This window comes from Bos javanicus, chromosome 26 (genome assembly GCF_032452875.1).
Source record: "Bos javanicus breed banteng chromosome 26, ARS-OSU_banteng_1.0, whole genome shotgun sequence".
NCBI classification, from domain to species: domain Eukaryota; kingdom Metazoa; phylum Chordata; class Mammalia; order Artiodactyla; family Bovidae; genus Bos; species Bos javanicus.
This window is the reverse complement of record NC_083893.1, coordinates 43,491,086-43,512,897: the sequence shown is the minus strand read 5'-3', so window position 1 is coordinate 43,512,897 and position 21,812 is coordinate 43,491,086. Positions and strand designations below refer to the sequence as shown.

General features: G+C 55.3%; 1 protein-coding gene across 4 annotated transcripts in view; it reads right to left on the bottom strand.

The window, feature by feature from the left end:
* LHPP (phospholysine phosphohistidine inorganic pyrophosphate phosphatase) overlaps nucleotides 1-21,812 on the bottom strand; it is a 128,143-nt gene that overhangs the window by 69,716 nt on the left and 36,615 nt on the right. For 3 of the 4 annotated variants that reach the window (XM_061403812.1, XM_061403813.1, XM_061403815.1), the window contains exon 6: nucleotides 13,138-13,229. The exons of the other annotated variant lie outside the window; for it this stretch is intronic. In XM_061403812.1, coding sequence (XP_061259796.1) covers nucleotides 13,138-13,229 — 92 coding nt within the window. The remainder of the gene's footprint in view (nucleotides 1-13,137; nucleotides 13,230-21,812) is intronic. 4 annotated transcript variants of the gene reach the window in all.

The window sequence follows — 21,812 nt, the reverse complement described above, 5'->3', positions numbered from 1 at the left end:
AGCCGGACTTCACAGAATGCACCCCTGGAGGGCAACAAACTCCACTGGACTAGTCTAGAATGGTCCAGAAAGAAATGGACCGTACTCACAAGGTAACATGGTACATGGGGGACGATTCAGAGCACTGGCTATGGAGTCGACTCCAGGGTTCAAAGAGGGGCTCTCATCCGCTCTGTGACCTTAGGTGAAGGTCCCGTGTCTATCCCTGTTACAATTAGGATTTTCCCAACAACGGTAAGAAGGAGACACATCCACAGTGAGGAAGCTGAGGCACAGAGAGGTTAGGTAACCAGCCCACAGCCACACAGCTGAGCACACGGAGGGCATCAGGTCCCAGGGCCTGTGTGCTTAACCACTGGGCTCCAGGGAGCAAGGCACATGAGAAAATACCCAGACCCCATGAAAGTAGTTCAGTTCAGTTCAGTTCAGTCACTCAGTCATGTCCAACTCTTTGTGACCCAATGGCCTGCAGCACGCCAGGCCTCCCTGTCCATCACCAACTTCCAGAGTTTATTAAAATTCATGTCCGTCAAGTCAGTGATGCCATCCAACCATCCCATCCTCTGTCATCTCCTTCTCCTCCCGCCTTCAATTTTTCCCAGCATCAGGGTCTTTTCAAATGAGTCAGTTCTTCGCACCAGCTGGTCAAAGGATTGGAGTTTCAGCTTCAGCATCAGTCCTTCCGATGAATATTTATGTGAAGTATGTGCATGTCCTGATGGCTACTTTCCACAGCTGCATCACTGAGCTCTTCCTGGCCCTGCGTAAGCCAGAGCCAAGCTACTGACGAGGCCAGAAACCACGAGAGATCTGTCAGGAGCTCGAGAGGGAGGGGACAAGCTCATCACGGCCTCACCTGGACCTGCCCGGCTCACCTGGACCTCACGGCATCCTACAAGAGCAGCAGCAGCATCTGTCTTCACAGACAGGAATGAAGCACAGAGACGCAAAGTAGCCCGTGCAGGGTCACATGCGGGCCAGGTGGTGGCTCAGAGATGTCATTCCCTGCCATAAGCCCCCAAACTCACACCCTTCCGCCAGCCTGTCCCTGTCTGAGCCCCAGGCCAGACCTGGTCAGGCCGGGAGCTGTGCCCTGGCTTCCTCCCCACACAGCTGTGGTTTCTGACAAGCCACCATTGCTCCCTCTTGCCGCTCGTTGCCTCTACAACCTCACATTTGGGAGACTCTAAAAAATGAAAGAAAACCCACGGGTGCTGTGGGAGGAAGAAATCCAGCCCCTGAATGCCCAGCACCTGAGCACCCAGACCCTGAGTATCTAGCCCCTGAGCATCCAGCCCCTGCGTGCCCAGCACCCGAGCGCCCAGCACCCGAGCGCCCAGCACCAGGGCAAAGAGGCACTACCAGTCTCCCAAGGGGCATCTGCTCCCGAAATACTGCAACCACACTGCAAGGCTCCCTCCTGCAGCCCACCCACCACTCGGTCACGTTCTGGGGCCTTGAGGGGACTCCAGAAGCCCAGCACCTCCGGGCCCCCGGCCCGGGCCTCTATGTCCTCAGCCCCATGCCCACATCCCTCACTCAGAGTTGGCAGTCTGGGGAGACCCAAGACAGGACACAGCAGGGCGGATGCTGTCCCTGCTGAGCCCACATCCTGAGCGCCACCCTCACCGCCCCCTCCCCTGGCACTCTGCGTCTCACGGAGTCCTCCTCGGGTGCCCCCAACCCCCCAGGACACACACTCCGTGCCCATCACTGGGCTGGGGACCCTCCAGGCCACTTGGTCTCCCCACACAGTGCTGAGCGCATGAAGGTGCCTACAAAGCTGAGCTGCCCTCTGGGTGGTAGGAGACGGCCTGGCAAGGATGGGGTGTGTCTCCCTGCATCTGGGTATGGGGTGGGGTAGGGTAGGAGCTTGCCCCTCCTCCCCGAGTAGTAAGCCTGGATATAGCCACCTGCGCCCTGTTTAAAAGAAAAGTCAAGCTTCCTAATCAAGCATCTATCGACTCACGATGGCTGGCCCCGTGGTATGCCCTGCTCCGCCTGGCTGCCACAAGGTCACAAACGGCGAGAGACCTGGTACATGGTTGTATTCTTCCCTTCCGCCGTCCACGTCCGTAAACTTGTGCAAGCTGTTGACCGTTCCCCACACGCAGGGGAGGCTGGGAGCCCATTTGGGAGAGTGCTTGGGGATCTAAGGATGTGGGAGAGCGCTTGGAAATCTGAGGATGCGGGGGTGAATTTTCAAAACGGCACATGAACACCCCAGTCGATGACCCCTGTGATTCTACCCGGGGGCGTGGGTCTGGCCAAGCCCGCCCTCAGGAACGCCCGGGCTGTGGGGCGTCAGGTCGGCAGCCTCGGGCGCTCTGTGCTGCATGCACCCGTGTATCACAGACCCACTTCCCCCTGTGCTTGTCGGCTCACCCGGCTCCTCCTGTGCTGAAGGCACTGACGCTACTGCCCCCAAACTTCCATTTTAAAGATGAGAAGACTGAGGCTCAGCTGGGAGGTGGCGGAGCCGGGATTTGAGCCTGGGGTTCTTCTCCGTCTTCAGAGCACGTGATTGCCACAGTGGCGGCAGTAGCAGCCCAGGTGACACCCCTAACATCGCGTGACTAGGCTTTCATGGGGGCCAAGGGGGACAGCCTCGACAGACAGGCTGGCAACCGGCCCTGGAATGCCTTCTCTCCAGCCAGGCGACCCTGGGCAGGTCGGCATCTTCCCCAGAACGCCCGACTTCCCCTGCCCACCCGCGGGGCTAGGGTGAGAACCATGACAAAAAAAAAAAAATGGTCTGGGAAGCTGAAAGGCCTCTTCCAACGGGGAAGATCCTGGTTGCCCAGTTACACAGACCAGGGTGTCTGCCGCGCGCGAGGCACGTGGGGATGATGAAATTGGCGAAAACCCAGTCCTATCGCTCAAGGAACAAGAAGGGCACGAGGAGGGAGATGGATGGAGGTCTGGGGTCTTCCTCTCTGGTGGGAAGGCAGCTGGGTGCCCTGGCGTGGGAGGGGGCATGGGAGGGGCAGAGCCCCTCATAAGGAGAGCGCTGCGGGGCGGTGAGAGGGACACAGTCCAGCAGGGCCGGGGGTCAGCCAGGTACAGGGTGACAGACAAGTAAACAGGAATGACAGATGCCGGCTTCTTCCTGTCAGGGGACAAAGGTACAGATGTGCAAAGGCACCAGGCTGGGATGGCCCGGTGGGGCTGGAGCGGGATCAGAGGTGTCGATGTGTACCCGTGGTCTTCTATGGGCACAGGCAGGAACAGAGACACGCGTGGTCGGACGTGTGAATTACGCACGCGCGCGCACGCGTGTCTCCCACCTCTGCCCAAGGAGAGGGCCTGAGAGAAGGGACGCTCAGAGGCAACTGAACATCCAGTGTCCTGGGCTTTGCTTCTAAGAGTCACTTTCCACTCCAGGGCACTGGGGCTCCCGGGAGACACGGCTGGCTCTGGCACTGAGGCAGAGACAGAACACAGTGACCCTGAAGCCGTTTTTCTGCCAGAAAGTAAGAAAGGGCGGGAAGACGGGGGTCAAAAGGACACAGAACCGGCTTGAAGACACTGTTACTGGCCACACTGGTGACCACTTGAGCATTCAAATGAATTACGATGCTTATAGATTATCACCTAGTGGGTTACACAGGAATCCGTGAGTCCACACGGATAAAAATAAATAAGTGGGGAGAAAAGAACATTCTTCCGTACAATAGAGCATCAATCACAAATGTTAAGAATGAATGATGGAATTACTTGGTGGCCATTACAGAAACAGTTAGCTCAAGGAGAAACAACAGACATTAAAACTAGTGGACGGGGGCTTCCTTGGTGGCTCAGTGGGAAAGAATCCTCCTGCCAATGCAGGAGACACGGGTTCGATCCCTGGTCTGGGAAGCCTCCATATGCCACAGAGCAACTGAGCCCGTGAGCCACAACTGCTAAGCCTGGGCTCTGGAGCCGGGGAGCCGCAACTCTGAGTCCACGAGCCGCAACTACTGAAGTCCGAGCACCCAGAGCCTGTGCTCCGCAACCTGAGCACCGCAACTGGGGAGCAGCCCCCGCTCCCCGCAGCTAGAGGAAAAGTCCTCGCGGCAATGAAGTTCCAGCACAGCCAAAAAAAAAAAAACTCGTGGATGAAGTAGGGTGAGAAACAGGATTCTTACCCAAAGGGTCTCCCCACGAATAGTTATTCATTACAAAGGGAAGAAAACCCATAACTTTACGTAACTTTATGGCAGTCACCACCTTAATCAGACACGTTAAAACATCACTGTTGTTGGCAAACCAACACCGCACGCTTCCTAACATGACTCTCTGAGACGCACACGGCATCGCTTCTGTGATGCTCTGGCCCCAAGTGCGTAACCTGGGCCGTATCACAAGGGAGTATCAGACGAGATGACTGTCCTGGGATCTTTAAGACCGTCAGTGTCAAGACAGGCGAGGCCTCGGCGCCCCAGATGCGAGTCCAGAGATAGGACTTGCCCCCAGGGCTGGAGTGTCCTCTCAATAAAGGAAGCAATGGAATTACCAGGAAGATCTGGGCAGGGTCTGGCTCTGGGAGAAGGGTCCGTGGCATTTGTCTTTTCTGGAAATCTCCAAAAAGGTTTGGAAATTATCAGGCCATGGGAACTCCAGGCAATCCCCCCGAGGTGAGGGGTATTTCGGGTATAAGAGAAACGGCCTGGAGTGGGAGCCCACATGGACCCCAGCTTGCCACGGGATCCCCTTGACCTTGAGATGGCCCCTCTGCCACTCAGAGGCCCATACAGAGCTGAGGGAGCCCCTTAAGACCCTTACAGGTGGGAGGACCCCGGGAAGCCATCATCAGACAAGGCCTTAACGACAGCAGGATTCCGGCCAGCAGAGGACGGGCGTGGTGATGGATGGAAGGGCGCCTTCTCCGTGGAGCCTTGGTCTCCCCGTGAGCTCACAGGGGAGACCTAGAACCAGGAACCTTAGCCAGGAACCCTGGGTTCTCAGGCCCCCTCCCCTGGGCAGATGCAGGGGAGCCGGAGGAAGAGAAGGGCACGGGAGAGGCTGGAGGGAGAGGCCTGGGATCCCGCTGCCAGGGGGTCTCTCCACAGCCGGGCCCAGCACCTCGGGGCTCTCCACGAGGGCTGGCAGAGGAGGGGTGAGGGCCCAGGGTGGAGGGTGGGTGGGCTGCAGGGCCTGAGTGTGCACGCGTGTGAGCGTGCAGGTGCACACCCTGCCCTCAAAGCCCCCGCTCGCTGGCAGCAAGGTGCCCACTGCTGGCCCCTGCTGAAAGCAGCGTGTGGAAGAAGGGAAAGGAGTGCTGACCCTGTAAGACTGGAGGGCCGGGGGTGGGCAGTAAAGCCAGGGGTGGAGGTGAGGGCAGGAGCGGGCACGGGAGGAAGGACCCAGGGCGGAGCATCTGGGCCCCCTGCGCGCTCCCCCGGGACCCTCCTAGGGCACGGCACAGCTCAGAGGCTGCCCCTGCCCACCCTCTCGGGTCTTCTCTACCAGGCCCCTCCCTGCCCTGGGTCAGAGACTTCGTCCCAGATGCCAAGGGGCAGGTGGGCTTGGACTGCACACATCAAGGCGGTGGGCGGGGGGTGGGGGGGCACCTGGGCCTTCAGCAAGGGGAGCCTTGACCCCGCCTTCTGACCCCCTCAGTCCAGGGAGGGCTGACTCAGGCTCTGCCTGGCATACACTCACCGGCCGCCCCCAGCCTGGGGTCTATAGTCTGCAAGTACAGACTCAACAGTCCTGGGCACCCACTCCGTGCTGGGGTGGCTGGGAGCCCACCCTTGGGCAGCCACCCTTCAGGTTCAAATCCGTGTGTGTGTGTGTGTGTGTGTGTGTGTGTGTGTGTAAGTGTGTATGTGTGAGTGTGTGTATGTGTGTGTGCCAGGGTCCGGAAGCCCACCCTTGGGCAGCCACCCTTCAGGTTCAAATCCGTGTGTGTGTGTGTGAGTGTGTGTGAGAGAGTGTGTGTGTGTGTGTGTGTGAGAGAGTGTGTGTGTGTGAGTGTGAGAGAGTGTGTGTGTGAGTGTGTGTGTGGTGTGTGTGTGTGTGTGAGCCAGGGTATGGGACCTTGGGGGGTGGGGGCTGCTGCAGGGAGGTCACAGATGGCTGCGCGTGTGTGGTGGCCCAGAGAAGGCATTGATTTTGGTCACGGGGACCAGGGTCTCCACCCTGCCCGTTGCTGGATGAAGGAACTCAGAGGGTGCACAGTGTCCCCACCAACCCGTGGGCCATGTCCTGGCACTGGACACGGAAGCAGAGGAGCCGGAGCGCCCGCTCCCAGGCCAGGAAGGGAATCTGCCTTGCGAGGAGGCCTGTGTCCAGCGACCCAGGGTCCTGTGTGTGAGCAGGGAGCCTGGCTGGGCCCTGGGGCTCAGGGCAGAGCCGCGCGCCGGCTCAGGAGCATCATGGCACTTGGGCTGCTCTGTCTTTAACCAAGTTGCCTTGAGGTGGTCTTTCTTCTGAAGAGCCCCGCTCACAGGCCTGTGGGAGGGTGGCACAGACGCACTTTAAACAGCAGCTGCTGTTCTGATAAGAATGCTGCACTTCCGCTATAACATATTTAGAAGACACACGGATTCTTTACCAACTGAGCTATCGGGGAAGCCCTTAGGAGACACCCAAGGATGCAAAGGGCTCCCTAGGTTGGGCTAGTGGTAGAGGACCCACCTGCCAATGCAGGAGACATGAGAGACTCGGATTCGATCCCTGGGTTGGGAAGGAAGATCCCCTGGAGGAGGGCATGGCAACCCACTCCAGTATTCTTGCCTGGAGAATCCCGTGGACAGAGAAGCCTGGCAGGCTTGTCCATGGGGTCACAGAGTCGGATGTGACTGAATCAACTTAGCATGCACACACACAAGGATGCAAAGATACAACCAAACCCTCTCTAACAAGGAGATGCCTTTCTTTCCCACCTCTGCTGCTCAGGCGCCTACATACCTGCATCTATGGCTTTAACCCCTGGGCTCCAGCTCTGATGCTAACAGCCCACGACCGAGAGGAAGAAGTCACAGGCTGGTTGGTGGATCAGGCGTGAATGACAGGCCCAGCTGGGATAACCGAGTCCCAGGGCCCCTCACCTGCCTGGGAGGCAGTTTCCACATCTCCAAGTAGGAGGCGGTAACGCTGTCATCCCAGGGATGGTGGTGGGGGAGTGGAACCAGAAGGACAGAAACTCACAGGTGCCCGTTTCAGGGCCGCAGACTCAGGGCGCGTGTGTGGCTCTGGCCCCAGTGGTGCCATCTGCAGCTGCCCCAGCTTGTCTCCAGGGACAAGCACTCACCCCTCTCCAGGCTGCCTGTTCTATTCTGGGACCGCTCTGATAAACCTTCAGGGCAGCCTTCTCTGAGGTTAAACGAGGATCCTTCCAGCGCTTTCCAGAGCAGAGAGAACGAGCCAGCAGGGCTGTGAGCTGAAGCCCACTGTCGAGGTCTCTATTTGCCACTCAGCAAGGTAGCGTGGGAAAGTCTAACACATTTTTAGCATAGGGACCATACTTTTCTGGGGAGGTTTTTTGTGGGTCTGGTAGTTTTTGAATACTGTGGGTTATGATGGAATATTATAGATACTATATTGAAGATGCTCTGGATTCTGTTTTTAAAAATTTTGGAAATAAAATGGAAGGTAGAAATGGAAAGAAATACAGATTACAATAAAAGAATTTATCTAAATGCTAACATTGCAAGGACTATTTTAAAAAGGTGGCGGGCAGCATGGAGACCGGGGCTTGCACACCACACAAGCAGAAAAGGCGAGCCTGCAGACAGAGAGAGAAAGGAAGAGACTCCCACTGCGCTGTCGGAGCACACCACGCCGTCCACCTGCGTAAGCAGCAGCACCCTGGGGCGGGTTCCCCAGTGGGCACACATCATGGTCGACCCGCCCGGGGGAGACGGCTTTCTGGACCAACCCGTGGTACCACACTGCTCCTGGGGCATTGCTAACCAAAACGCTAATTCACTGGCCCGCTCGACTTCAAAGGCCAGAGGTGGGACCAGCTTCAGGCAGAGCTAGATCCAGGTGCTCCAACAATGGGGACTCTCTCTTCCTTTCCCTCTCTCTCTGTCTCCAGGCTCCCCTTGCCTGCTTGTCAGCTTCACCCTTAGACAGGCTTTCCCCTGGAATGACACAGATGGCTACTGGTACTTCTCAGCTTCTATTTCACTGGCGACTTTCCTAGGGGTTCTTGAAATCCTAGGCCTAGCTCGGATCACATACCCATTGCTGTGGCCAGGAGCTCCGCACGCTCCAGACCGACCCAGCCTGAGGCTGCCTGCTGGGCTGACCACTGGTCCACTGATGTCCCTCGGTGGGGCTGTTCCCAGACCCTCCCCAAGCTGGCAGCCAGGATGGAGCCCGCGGGACCCAGGGCTGAGGCCCCCAAGCCCGGCATTAACTGGTTCTCCGCAGCTGGGCGGGCCGGGCTGCGGCCGGGCAGTAGCTGGCCATCTCCAGTCTCTGTGCTCAGCCTGCAGCCCCGCCTGAAGCTACATGGAGGCCCCTCCCCGGCCGGGAGCGTCTACCAAAGGCCTGAGGTTCAGGAGCACTCACTCCACGAGGCAGAGGGTCCCGCCTGGAGCACATGTGCTCCACAATGGGACCAGGGTTGGTGGGCTCCTGATCCTTGGGTCTGCCGGCCAGGCCACCACCCACAACCCTGGCCTCCAAGAGTCTCATGCTGACAACTGTGACTGCTGGAAAGCCAATGCCCGGGTTCACTCACTTCCTTCAAATACCACCTGGCCCTAGAAAAAAACTCCATCTCATTCCAAAGAGGAACCAGAGCCTCCTAAGGAAGCTTTGAAGTCAGTGGCTGCAAAGTGATGGGAGACAGGGTCAAGGGACAGGCTCGGGCAGCCACTGTGTCAGGGCCAAGTCGGACCTGGCCGGTTCCACGCCAGCCTCTGGTTCCACCACCAGATTCTCTGCACCCCACATCCTCCAGCCTTGTGCAAAGTGGCTGGAATCTGCCTGCCCCCCTCACCCCCGGCTGAGAGAACAGTGACCATGGGGACCCTAGCCCCAGCCCAGCTTCGGTGTGGACGGAGCGCCAGCCCCAGTTGAGGGCCCCTCCCAAGTCCAAAAGGGCAAACTGCTTGTCAAGAACGTTCTGAGCTCATAAAACGTTATCCAGCCGTGAGTAAATAACAAAAAGACACCCAGAGCAGGCTCCACGCGGCTGAGTTACTGACACAGCACGACCAGCGTGGGCCCTGCCGTGAGACGCCTGCTGTGCGGGTGCAAGGGGCAGCCGTCCAGGGGTCCTCGCTCTGTTCCTGGCATGTCCCCAGGAGGAGGGGTCGGGCGGGGGGCTGTCAGGAGGTGTGAAGGGTCAACGAGATGTCCTGAGTGCCTCCTCCTCCACTGGGGAGACAGCATCTCGCTGCTAGGAAGGACGTCTCTGGCCTGAATTTGTCAAAATAAGGGTGCACAGGGCCCGGCTCCCACAGAAGATGAGGCCTGTCCTTAGGAGAGAAGAAGGGGGCCGTGGTGCCAGGGGGTGGGGGCGGCAGCTCTCCCAGCCCAGCCCCCCACCACTCAGCCACCAAGCCCTGCCTGCGCCCTGAAGCGCAGCTGGGACCATGACTCCTGCAGCTCCTGGAATCTGACCGCAAGGCCTAGGTGTTCCCAGGAAGAAAACAGAGGCAGAAGCACCCACCTGGGGGCGGAGCAACCAGGCTCCAGCCCAGGCTCTGCCAAACCTCGCCAGGTGGCCTGGGGCAAGGCTGTAGCCAACTCAACTGGGAAGGCCTCTGGTGGCGGGGGAGCCTGCACCCTGATCTCCAGGACTCACTGGCACCATGAGGACCTGTCATCAAGGGGCTCAGGGCCCCGGGAGAGTTGGGACGGGACCTTACGGAGCTGCAGGCGCAGTGGCTTCTGGCTTCAGGCTGGAAGGTTCTGCCGGCAGCCCTGGTGCGTCACACATGCCAGGAAGGGGCAAACAGGGAGAACGCCCAAAAGGCCTTACCTGCCGGCCGGGTGAGGACCACACCCTGGCTGGGCTGGACTTCCAGGCAGAGCAGGTATGATCAGCAAGCTTTGTGTGGTTTCAGCCATGACTCTGCTGCCCTGCTGGGCGGGTTGTGTTTGCACGCTGTCTGCCCTGGGAGCTTCGCTGGCTCCAGACACTGGGGTTGGCGGAGGGGGCCTGGCCCGCTTTTCTGCAGGCCCTGAGCCTTCCTGCCGGTAACAGTAGGGGCAGGCCCTATGAAGCCCTCCTTCCGAAGCTCAGGCCCCCGTGACCTCGCCCCACTCTGACACTTCACCCTTTTCTCTTTGGGCCATTTTGCGATACAAGCAGGAAGGAGAGAGGAGGACGAAGACATGGAAGGTCACAGGGAGACCTCCCAGCCGTGGGCAAGTCCAAGTCCCACGCCCCCAGCAGTGCCGTGGTCGGACCCACAACCTCGTACACGCACGTGTGTGTGTGAGTGCATGCACAGCCAGAAGACGCTGGCCTGAGGGGCACCTGCAGTGGGGCTGTCCAGAGGCCACCAGCGCCACCCACTCCAGTCCCAGAGAGAGGCCAGACCCCCATCGAGATTCACACTTGTTCAGCCTCCCCATGCGGCCTCGGCCTCTAGCCAGTGGAGAAGCCACGTGGCCCAGCGTGAGCACCAGGCTCCTCACTGCAGGGCTCTCTGCCACCTGTGCCCTGGGACAAGGCCATGCTCCACCCGCCTCGATCCCCCAGTGCAGTCAGGGCTGGGCCAGGGCCACCAGCAGGGGACACAGTGCACCCACTCGGGCCACTCAGAGGAGAGGCCCAGCGCACAGTAAGGACACCTCACTGTCCCCGCCCAGCTCCTGTCTGGTGCAGACATGGGCCACGACGACCTTCAGACCTAGTGTGGCCGGCTCGCAGAGGTGGCCAGAGGGGTGGAGAGCTCCAGGGGGCAGGCAGGGCCACCCTAGAGGGGGAAGTTGGGTGCTGCCCCAGGGGGTGGGGGGTTGGAGGGTTGGAATGCTGGCCCAGTCTCCAGGGTACCAAAGTGCCAAGGCTGCTCACTGGCCCCAAGCCAGCTACAGGGCCTGCCGTGAGCTTCAAGCAAGTGCCACACAGGCCTCATGCACCAAGAGTGCCATCTGCAGGGAGAAGGCGGCCGTGCAGGGGCCCCGCTGTCCACCAGAAAGGCACCCGGATGGGTGTGAGCAGTGAGGCGAGCCAGGACGCTCTAGTAGCCATGTTGCCAAGAATGAGAACAAACAAGTGAAATTAACATAAGGCATCAGGACTACAACACGTGATCGGTATGAAATATTATGAATGGACCCTTTCATGTTCTTCTCCCACCGAGTCCTTGAATTCTCATGTATGCCCATTTTTAACCCAGCTTCATCTCCAGGGCTCCCCAGCACCTGTGGCTTGTGGCCACTGCATTAGACAGCGAGGCGCTGGAGAGCAGAGATGGCAGAAAATGTGGCTCGAGAAGGAGGCAGGTGGACTACTATCCTGGTTTTGTAAAATATCCAAATGTTACCAGAATATCCGTATGTCGTCAATTAGGCCAGCTGTTGATTGGTTTCTCTCTCCAGGAGATGGGGCGACAGGGGCCTCAGAAAAGTGCCGACCCCAGTGGTGCGTGGTGGGACAGAGCCGCCCGCATGCCCACCTGCCCACTGGTGGGCTTCCTGACCACACATGTGGACCTTCCTTAGGGACTGAGCGACCTAGGGGTACACGTGGGGCCTGGGGCAAAGGCAAGACCTTCTCGGTTACAGGGGCAGGGCTTGGGCTGGCCAGAAAGACCCCAACCGTGGCTACATTTAATCCCAGAAGACAAGTTTTTCTTCCTAAGAAATCAGAAATAGCCCAGTACATACACACAAAAAAGACATGGTTCTCACTCTTCACCCCGCTCTGAGCCTCAGCACCGTGTTCTTAGCAAAGAGGCCCCACTCCTGTGCCTGTGCTCACAGGGGCTCCCTGGGCCGGACCGGCTCCTGACAGGTGGCATGAGGGACTCGGCAGCACCGTCCAGCAGAGCATCAGGGCGCCAAGTCCTCCTGCTCAGCAACTTGGAGGGAGGGGGACAGAGGACCGCAGGGGAGAGAATGTTGGCAAGGCTTTGAGTCAGACATAAGCTGGACATAGCCAAGGAGACCCAGGAAATCCTGGAAACCCTCATTTGAGGATGTGGGGGAGAAAGGAGGTCCAAGTTTCAAGGCATGCTGGGGGCTTCAAGGGGGGCCTCTGACACCCTGGGAGGGCCAGGAAGAGGCTGGAAGGGACTTCTTGGTCCCAGACCCCCAGGGACGCTAAGACTTGCTCACTCGCCTGGTGTTCCCCCACCTGTCCCAAACCCAAAGGCCGCCTGGGTCTCTCACACAGGAGACAGGCCTCAGAGTGAGGGTCAGGCCCTCGAATCGACTCCTCTGACCCGGTCTAAGCAGATTGCTCATAGCTGATGAGGTCCATCCCCCCCACCCCCACCCCACATCCAAATACCCAAGGCAACCACGTTTTAAGTAAGTCTCTGCAGCATCCACAAAACAGTACTTCCTCTGAATGGCCACAGTCAAAACCACCTAGAGTCAGGCAGAACGACACTCTGACGTCTGAGACGGGTGAGAGAGCCACACTCGGACACCGCAGGGCACCTCCACACATAGCAAGTGCCCGGACCCCGACAGGAGCCTGATGGCGACCCAAGTGACGCCAGGCTGACTTCCCAGCAGAGAAGACACTCTGGAGATGGAGGCTCAGCTCCCAAGTGTCCCTGACTCATCCCTGGCCACACACCTGTCATCTTTAGGTGAGAGAGCCAGACACGTGGAGGAAAAGGACAGGCAGTGACCAGAGGAGTCGCGCACAGCAGCTGTAACCTCCGAGCAGAGTGACCCGTCTGCCATGGGGCCAAGGGCACGAGGCCCAGGCTCTGCAGGCAGTGGGCTCGGCAACCGGCCAGAGCCTTTAGTGCATGGTCTCTGCACGGCACCCTTCTCCAACCCCAGGTCTGAAACTCAGACCCCGTATCAAAAGCTGCTTTCCCTGCCGCTCTCTGCTACTAACAGGCACCCAGGCCTGTCCAGGGTGCAGTTACCAAAAAGTCACTGGGTGCCCACAATCTGCTCTTCCATCTGCAAGGAGAAACACCCTTTATTTTGGAGATGAAAAGTGAAACCCTAGAATCCATGAGGCAGGCAGGCTATGGGAGTCAGGCTCCCACGGGCGCTTACCTGAACTTCCCGGTCCGCACCTGCAGGGCTCTCATCCCGTACCTCTGGGCACCGCCCACGTCGCCCACGATGTCGTCCCCGATCATGATGGCCTGTCGGGCAGATAGTGAAAGGCGCTGAGAAGTGGTGTCGGGATGGCTTTCTTCCTGCGCTCCCTCATCTTTTCTGACATTGTAAACCTCTTGATTTGATGTTTCAAACCACCATCGTACACATTAAACAAGGTAATACTGTCGTCATATTGACTAAAAGTCAACCTGCTTGAATATATCTCCCACTGCCCGCCATGGGCTGCAGCTCTGAATGGTGCATATTTGCAGAACGTAAAATCAACCAACAGGTATCAAAGTGATCTGAGGTGGGCTTCCCTGGCGGCTGAGCGGTAAAGAATGTGCCTGCCAATGTAGGGCACACAGGTTCAATCCCTGATCTGGGAAGACCCCCCATGCCGAGGAGCAACTAAGCCTGTTTACCACAACTACTGAGCCTGGGCCCGAGCGCTGGGGAGCCACAGCTGCTGAAGCTCTGGAGCCCTGGAGCCCACGCTCGCAACAAGAGAAGCCACCACAATGAGAAGCCCAGGCTCCGCAACCAGAGAGCAGCCCCGGCTCCCCGAAACTAGGGAAAAGCCCGCACAGCAATGAAGACCCAGCACAGCCAGAAATAAACACACAGGTGCCACAGGACACATGGGGAGTTGACACTGTCTCACCTCTGCTCGAACACAGGCTGAACTTTACCCCCAGCCAAAACCTCTGCAGGGCTTCCCTTGGGGCTCAGCTGGTAAAGAATCCGCCTGCAATGCAGGAGACCTGGGTTTGATCCCTGGGTTGGGAAGATCCCCTGGAAGAGGGAAAGGCTACCCACTCCAGTATTCTGGCCTGGTGAATTCCATGGACTGTAGGGTCCATGGGGTCACAAAGAGTCGGACACGACTGAGCGACTTTTACTTTCACAAATACTCTGTAACCAGGTTATTTTGTAAAAGCTAAGTGAATTTCTGGCCAATCTTTGTAGCCCCAACGGAGAAGCTTTTACTCTCAATGGTGAGTTTACCACTTATAAAAAGCAAAAAATGTATACAAAAAGAAATACATTCTGATATTTGGCAAAACTAATACAATTATGTAAAGTTTAAAAATAAAATAAAATTAGAAAAAAAAAAGAAATACACACACATGTGCACGGAACACTCACAGCCTGGGTATCATTTCTAAAAGCAGCCCCTTCCCACCTGAAACAACTCGAAAACCAGATAAACCAGATGCAATCACAGTTTTCAAGACACTGGACATCAGGCAATAAAGGACAAATGCTGAGATACAGGAGAAGCAGGAGAAACAGACAGTCCTGTGGATCCCTGGGGCTGCCTTCAGGACTTCCAGTCTGTGAGCACAGGGAGGGGGAGTCAGGCAGAGCCCCGATCCCCAGAATTGAGGAGGTGAGCTCAGAGCTGGGAGACCGAGGCAGCATATCGGAGAAGAGCGGGCACTGGGAGAACAGGGGAGATCTACGGAGGGTCCCCCTGAAGGATGCAGTGTCGGGCAGACTGCTGGTGAGCACAGGTGAGTGAGGAGACCACCCGAGGCCAGGGGAAGAGTCACACCAAGAATTAAAACAACTCCTGCAGAGTTGGGGAACGGCACCTGTTCCCACCAATCAGACTGGAAAGTCAGACTGGAAAACATTATAATGCACAGGGCCTGGGGAGCGTTCGGAGAAGCGTCTCGACTCAGCAGTGAGGAATACCCAGCCCAGAGTAAACCCTGCTCTGTGCTGCCTCCCTACTTTTAAAAGCAAGATCTGGAAGGATTGAACTATTCCCAAGTGATTTGACTGTATCCCAGAACAAAGCACAAAAGTATTTCCCAGGTGGCGCTAGTGGTAAAGAACCCGCCTGCCGATGCGGGAGACAGAAGAGAGGTGGGTTCAGTCCCTGGGTGGGAAAGATCCCCTGGAGGAGGGCATGGTCACTCACTCCAATATTCTGGCCTGGAGCATTCCATGGACAGAGGAGCCTGGTGGGCTTCAGTCCGTGGGGTCACAAAGGGTCAGACACGACAGAAACGACTTAGCACCCACACAAAAATATCCAGCACTCAGAAAGATAAAATTTAATAAAAATGAATCCCATCTATGCAAAGATGACAAATAATCACACACAATGAAGAGGAAATCAACGAAAACTGAACTGGAACTGACCCGGATGTAAGAATTAGCAGAGGAGGGCATTGCAGCAGTTGCTATAACTGTATTCCATACGTTCCCAAAGTTAAGTAGAGACCAATATCCAAATCAAGCTTCTAAAAGGGAAAACTACAATGTCTGGAACGAAATACAAAAACACTTGATGAGATTAAATCCAGGTAAGACAATGAGGAAAAAAAGATTGAGGAACTTGAAGACACAGTGATAGAAATGATCCCAAATGAAACACAGAGAGAAAAGATATATATATTTTTAAGAAAATGACCAAATGACGAAACTTCAAAAGGCCTGGTGTAACTGGAATCCCTGAAAGCAAGATGTTCAGAGAGGAGACGGAAACAATATTTGACGAAATATTGTCTGAAAAATTTCCAAACTCAACAAAAATGATAAATCCACAGCTCCAAGATCCCAATCAATACCAAGCACAAGACACATGAAGACAGTTACATCGAAGCACAACACAGGCAAATTGCTCAAAACCAAGGATGAGAAGAAAAACTTAAAACCAGCTGGAAGATTAGAGTGAACTTATGGTTGCCGGGCGGAAGGACAGGGAGGGGGGATAGAGAGTTTGGGATGAACAGGTGTACACACTGCTATATTTAAAATGGATAACCAACAAGGACACTTAAGAGGCCCAGACCATAGAACTGCTCAACAGTTACCAAACAAGAGTGGGGGGCAAGGGGCACAGTCAGCATTCCTGTTGCTGAAACCTCAGTCATCACTGGTGGGTGTCCTTTCAACATATCAACCTGTGCGATGAATACTACCATTTAAATGGATTCGTATTCTTTACATGAAAGTGAAAGTGGCTCAGTCGTGTCTGACTCTTTGCAACCCCATGGACTATACAGTCCATGGAATTCTCCAGGCCAGTACACTGGACTGGAGTGGGTAGCCTTTCCCTTCTCCAGGGGATCTTCCCAACCCAGGAATCGAACCCAGGTCTCCCCGCACTGCAGGCGGATTCTTTACCAGCTGAGCCACAAGGGAAGCCCAAGAACACTGGAGTGGGTAGCCTATCCCTTCTCTAGTGGATCTTGCTGACCCAGGGATCGAACTGGGGTTGACTCTTTACGTAAATAAATGTATTTTTAAAGAAGAAAAAGAGCAGCCTCCCTCACTCAACTACCGCACTGATTAAAAGCTTCAAAATATTTTCAGGAAACGATTCTGCCAGTGCAAGTCAAGTCTAACACATCAGACACCAAACACATTCCAAGTCTGATCAGAAATGTCCTTGGTCGGAGGTCAGACAGCCCGAGGAACCGGGCTCCTGGGGCACAGTGAGTGTCCCGATGTTGACGGGGAGACAGGCTTTGAAACTGACAATTATTCTTAAGTTTCTCTGAAATTCAGATGCTGGGTAGGGCCAACCAGTGAACAAATGCAGAAACCGGAACCAAGAAAAGTAAAAATGATACCTGTGAAGCAGTCACAAACTCGGGGACCCTTACCCGTCTATTTGAACTCTGCCTGTGAGGAGTCCAGATGGAATGTACCTTCCATCTCGGAGTGGTAGGGGTGGAGATAGGGAATACAGAGGCCGGCCCCATGCGCCCACCAGACTTGTCAGACTGAGCTCAAGGCTCAGATGGGGCCAGAGAAAGTCAGCCCAGGGTCCCAGGTGTGCGATAGGCTAGCCCTGCAATCTTGTGATCCACTTCAGTCTGTACAATGGGTTCAACTAATGTGGTATTTAAACAGAAACATGGAAGTTAAGCATCCAGGGCAGTGCCTGGACATAATAGCTATCTGTACATGTTTAAAAGGAAAATATATTGGGAAACGTTTTATTGAGTAAACTCCTAATCTAGCCCTATTAGAGAGAGTCCACAGCCCTCACGACAGGCCTCCAGTGCCCCAGCCCTTCTGTATCGGGTCCTCTATGGGCCGGGTGGTGGGGACACAGTGACTTAGAAACACAGTCCCCACCCTTGTGAAGCTCCTGGTGGAAGGCAGAGGACAGATGTTCATGAGGTAATTTCACACACATATAGCCAGGACCCGCAATAAAGCACAGGGAGGAAAAAAAGCAGGATGTGGTCAAGCCTGACCTCGTGGGGCTCACAGTGGTCAGGGAAGGCTTCCTGGAGGAGGTGAGGTTTTGAGTTTGGATCTGAAGGGAATGAGGTATCAACCAGGCTAGGGGGCATAGGAGGAGGAAGGATGAGAGCCTTCCCCGAAGAAGACACCACACGCGTGTCAACCACAGGTCAACAAACCTGAAGCAAATGTCCTTGGAAGCGTCTCCCGAGTGGGCCTTCAGATAATGAGGAATCGCGAGGCGCTTGTGCACAAGCGGACAAAGGCTGAGCTGGTGCTGCCCCAGGCGCCAGGGAGGCAGTTTCAGGTGAACACGAGGGTTTCTAACAATTAGCACGGACTGCCTCAGAGGTACCAGACCCTGGTCACTTAATCATATTCCAGCAGAGACCAGAGGGACCTCCGTCAGAGAAGCTACTGAAGGACACGGGCCCCCGGGAGCGTGAGCAGGTGGCTGATGACCACGAGGGCTGAGAATTCCGCTGACCGCTAGGAGCTGCGCCCCCTGCGGGACATACGAGGTACCTGAAATACACTGCATTTCGTCCCAAACTTCATACAGCTCTGGGCTTTCCTCCACCAAACTCTTGTTCGCCAAGGTGTGTTACACATACTATTGATGCGTGATTTGATTTTAGGTAGAACAGGATGTACACTTTTAATACAACCATTAGTATTTATTTTTAGAGTAATCTATTTATGGTGAGTGATTCTGGTTTCCCATTTAGAGCAGGGATCGAAAGTTTCTTGTAGACACTGAAGTATATAGAATGAATCAATTTAAAGAAACATTAAGTTAATAATAGTGCCGCAGGCAAGTATTTGGATATGGTAAAGCTGGAATTTTTTTTTTTTTTTCTAGAAAGTGATGCTGGGGAAAACACCGTCAAATCCAAATGGGTTCATTTTCGTGTCTACGAGCTCCCATGCAGCTGTGTGGAAATCATCCATCACCCAAGAAGAAACAACCAGTGGCAATCCACGTTCCTCGAAGTGGGACCCGCCCCAGAGACGCTGCACACACGCGAGTCTAAGGGTACCCGCAAAGCCGGGGTCTCCTGGGCAACCACTCAGCTCGCCTGGCCGGAGAGGTCCGGGCAGCAGGCCGGCCACGCGCTGCAGCGGGAGACTCTGTTTTGACTTCCCAGGGAGTTGTCCTGACACTGTCAGGCCAGCCTCTAAACATCCGCCGTGGTTCCGGCTTAGGACCCTATCCACTGCTGCCAGGGGTCCCGGGGGCCACCTTGCTAGAAGGCTCCTTGGAAATGAAACGGGCTTCCAATTATTCAACGTCATGCCTGGCATCTTTCATGCTCTGGGGGAAATACAATTTTGCGCACACACACACGTACATGCAGCAGAAATTCCTCCCCACTCAGAACAGAAGCTCTGGGCCTTGCTGGGTGAGAACGTTTGCGGGCAGGACCCGTGGAGGCAGAACCAGGGAAACCTGGGCCGTTGGAAGAAGCTCACCGAGGAGCAGCAGCTACGGTTCTGCCTGACAACCCAACGGCTAAGCCCTGGCAGAGCCCAGAGCCGTGGGTGGGCGGGGGGAGGGGCAGGGTACAGGACCCCCTGGGTCTGCAGCCCGGCTCAGCGAGGCCTGTCTGGGCCAGCTTGTGGGTTCCGCATACCAAATGCATTCCGGCCCCTGGGGAATCTCACAGATTTACTATCGGTGAAGGGCAATAACCACGCAAGGAGGAGCAATTATTGCCAAATCATTTAGGATTTAAAAAATCATTGGCAAGAAGATAGAGGTCAAGAGGTGCGCTGTCGGGGGAAATAAAAAAACCCTACCTGTCAGGCCTGGATTGCACTCCCTTTCTGACTGCAATATGGTGCAGGGAAGATAGAGACACGCACACCAAGCGGTCGGCTCCCACAGAACAGAGATCCGGGAGCAGGAGGCAGCACCAGAGCCCTTGAGGTAGGTTTTCAGGTCTGGGTTCAAGATGCAGAATTCATTTGTCCTTCTTAAATATCTATCTGCCCACCATGGTCTCCTCTTCCCGCCATCCTATTTGCCAGGGGAAGAACCCATTCCAACAAGTGGCGATGTTTGGAACACAACTTCCAGTGAACGCCAAAGAGCTTTCCCAAGAAAGTTCACTTCTCATGAAATGTCTAGTGACTCCCAGGCTCTGCCAGGAGGAACACTTCTCCCCGCCATGGGGTACCAAACAGCAGGGCTGGTGGTGAAGGAGCAGTGGGTTCAGCCTGCACTTCAGCCCCTGGGGACCCGGACCCCTACTTAGAGACACCTCGAGAAAACACCTCGCTCTGGGAGGAGCCTCAGACCCTCAGCCTGCAGGCTCACGTCTGGAGGCTGGTTATCACTGAGGCAGCTCCCCCACCGTCTGACACACTCGTAAAGAATATATCAACACAGCAAAACCCCAAGTGGCTATTTTATATAAAGCAAGAAACAACGATATTGGTGAGGATGTTGGGAAATGAGGACTGGCAAGGACAGCTGGTGAGGAAGCCGAATCGCTATGGCGTTTCTGAAATAGAAATGAGCAATGTGCACCATGGCATGGCAACCACAGCCCCAGGATCTCTAGGAAAACAATTTAAAATGTACCAAAGGAATATGAGGGTGTTCACGAGGCTTATGTACAAGAGGGAAACTGGAAGCAATCTAAATGTGCAACTCCTGAGGATGGCGAAAGCACGTTGCGGTAGCAGGGGCTTGGGAGAATAGACCTGTGCTTTAGAATATTACGGTGGTCCCTGTGACAGAGTGCTCTGTAGCCACAAAAATTACTTTGTGGAAGTGCCTGAATCTGCACCAAGGAGACTGTTTCCAATGTTACAGGGCAGGGATGGGATCAGGTTTCAAACAGCAGATGCAGGATTGTCCAACTTTGTGTTAAAAACGTGTGTATGCATGCATGCTAAGTCGCTTCAGTCATGTCTGACTCTTTGTGATCCCATGGACTACAGCCTGCAGGCTCCTCTGTCCATGGGATTCTCCAGGCAAGAACACTGCAGTGGGTTGCCATGTCCTTCTCCAGGGGATCTTCCTGACCCAGGGAACGAACCCATCTTCTGCAATGATAAGCAGGTTCTGTACCACTAGTGCCAGCTGGGAATCCAGAAGCCCCAAAAAATGTGTGCACAGACCCCCCGCCCTCCAAATTGGAAAGGTTAAGCGTGATTTGTGTTATTCCAGGTTAGGGAATGAACATTTTTTTTTTTTTCCCTTGTACTTTCTGAATTTTATCCACCTCCTTTAACAAATATGAGTTACCTCATCATCTGATTTTTTTATTTTTAATTGTGTTTTGAGGAGAAGGAAAGCAAAATCTACTTTAAAAGGCATTAGGGGAGCAAACGTCTTAGGGAAAAGCTGAGACAGGAGGTTTTAAAGGTCCCTTATGTCTGAGAAAAAGCACAAAGGCAATCCCAGGTCTGGCATTTCCTGGAACCCACCCCCTACCCAAGGCTGGAGGCAGAGCCAAGTTCAAAGCTGGGCTGCAGCAGCTCAGGCCCTGTCTCTCCCGGTGCTCCCACCGCCCCAGCAAGTGGTCTCCAAGCTGACACCCAAAGACCAGGCGCCAGGCTGGTGGGGAGGATGGGCTGGAAGAGGGCTCGGCCGACAAAAGGGAGAAGACGGGCCTTCCACGCAGACGTTCATGCCACACCCACAGGCTTCCCCGCCAAGGGCACAGACTGTCCCCATGGCCCACACTTCGAATGAAAGCCCTGAGAACCAGGGAACAAAACGACACAGCAAAGTCCTTGTCTTATGCCTGGTTCTCTTTGAATAAACCCACAAACCTCATCCCCATTGTTTTTTTTTGGATACGCTGGGTCTTGGTTGCGGTATGTGGGATCTAGTTCCCTGACCAGGGATTGAACCTGGGCCCCTGCGTTGGGAGCACAGGATCTCAACCACTGGAGCACCGGGGAAGTCCCCTTGTCCCCACTGTCGATAGGCTGTCCTCAGAGTACTCACCATTACCACCCGTAACCTTGTCTAGCTTTATTTTCTACATTCTGCCAACAAGACATATTTTAACATTTTTTTTCAAAATGGAATATATCACACTACTAAATATACCTTTTCAAAGCTAAGCGTTCTGACATGTCACTGCCACCACCCTGAGAACTGGGGAGCAGTAGAGACCCAGAGGGACTGGGGGCCTCACTCCACATCTGCAGGGAATCCTGGCTCCAACGGCAGCTTTCATGTGACCACCCCACAGTGCCCTGGTTCTCAACTGGGGGCGATTTTGCTCTCCTGGGACATCTGGCAATGTCTGGGAACACCTGTGGCTTCACAATTGGGGGACGATGGGGTTGAAAAAAGAAAGTGAAGTCACTCAGTCATGTCTGACTCTTTGTGACCCCATGGACTGTAGCCCACCAGGCTCCTCTGTCCACGGGCTTCTCCAGGCAAGAATATT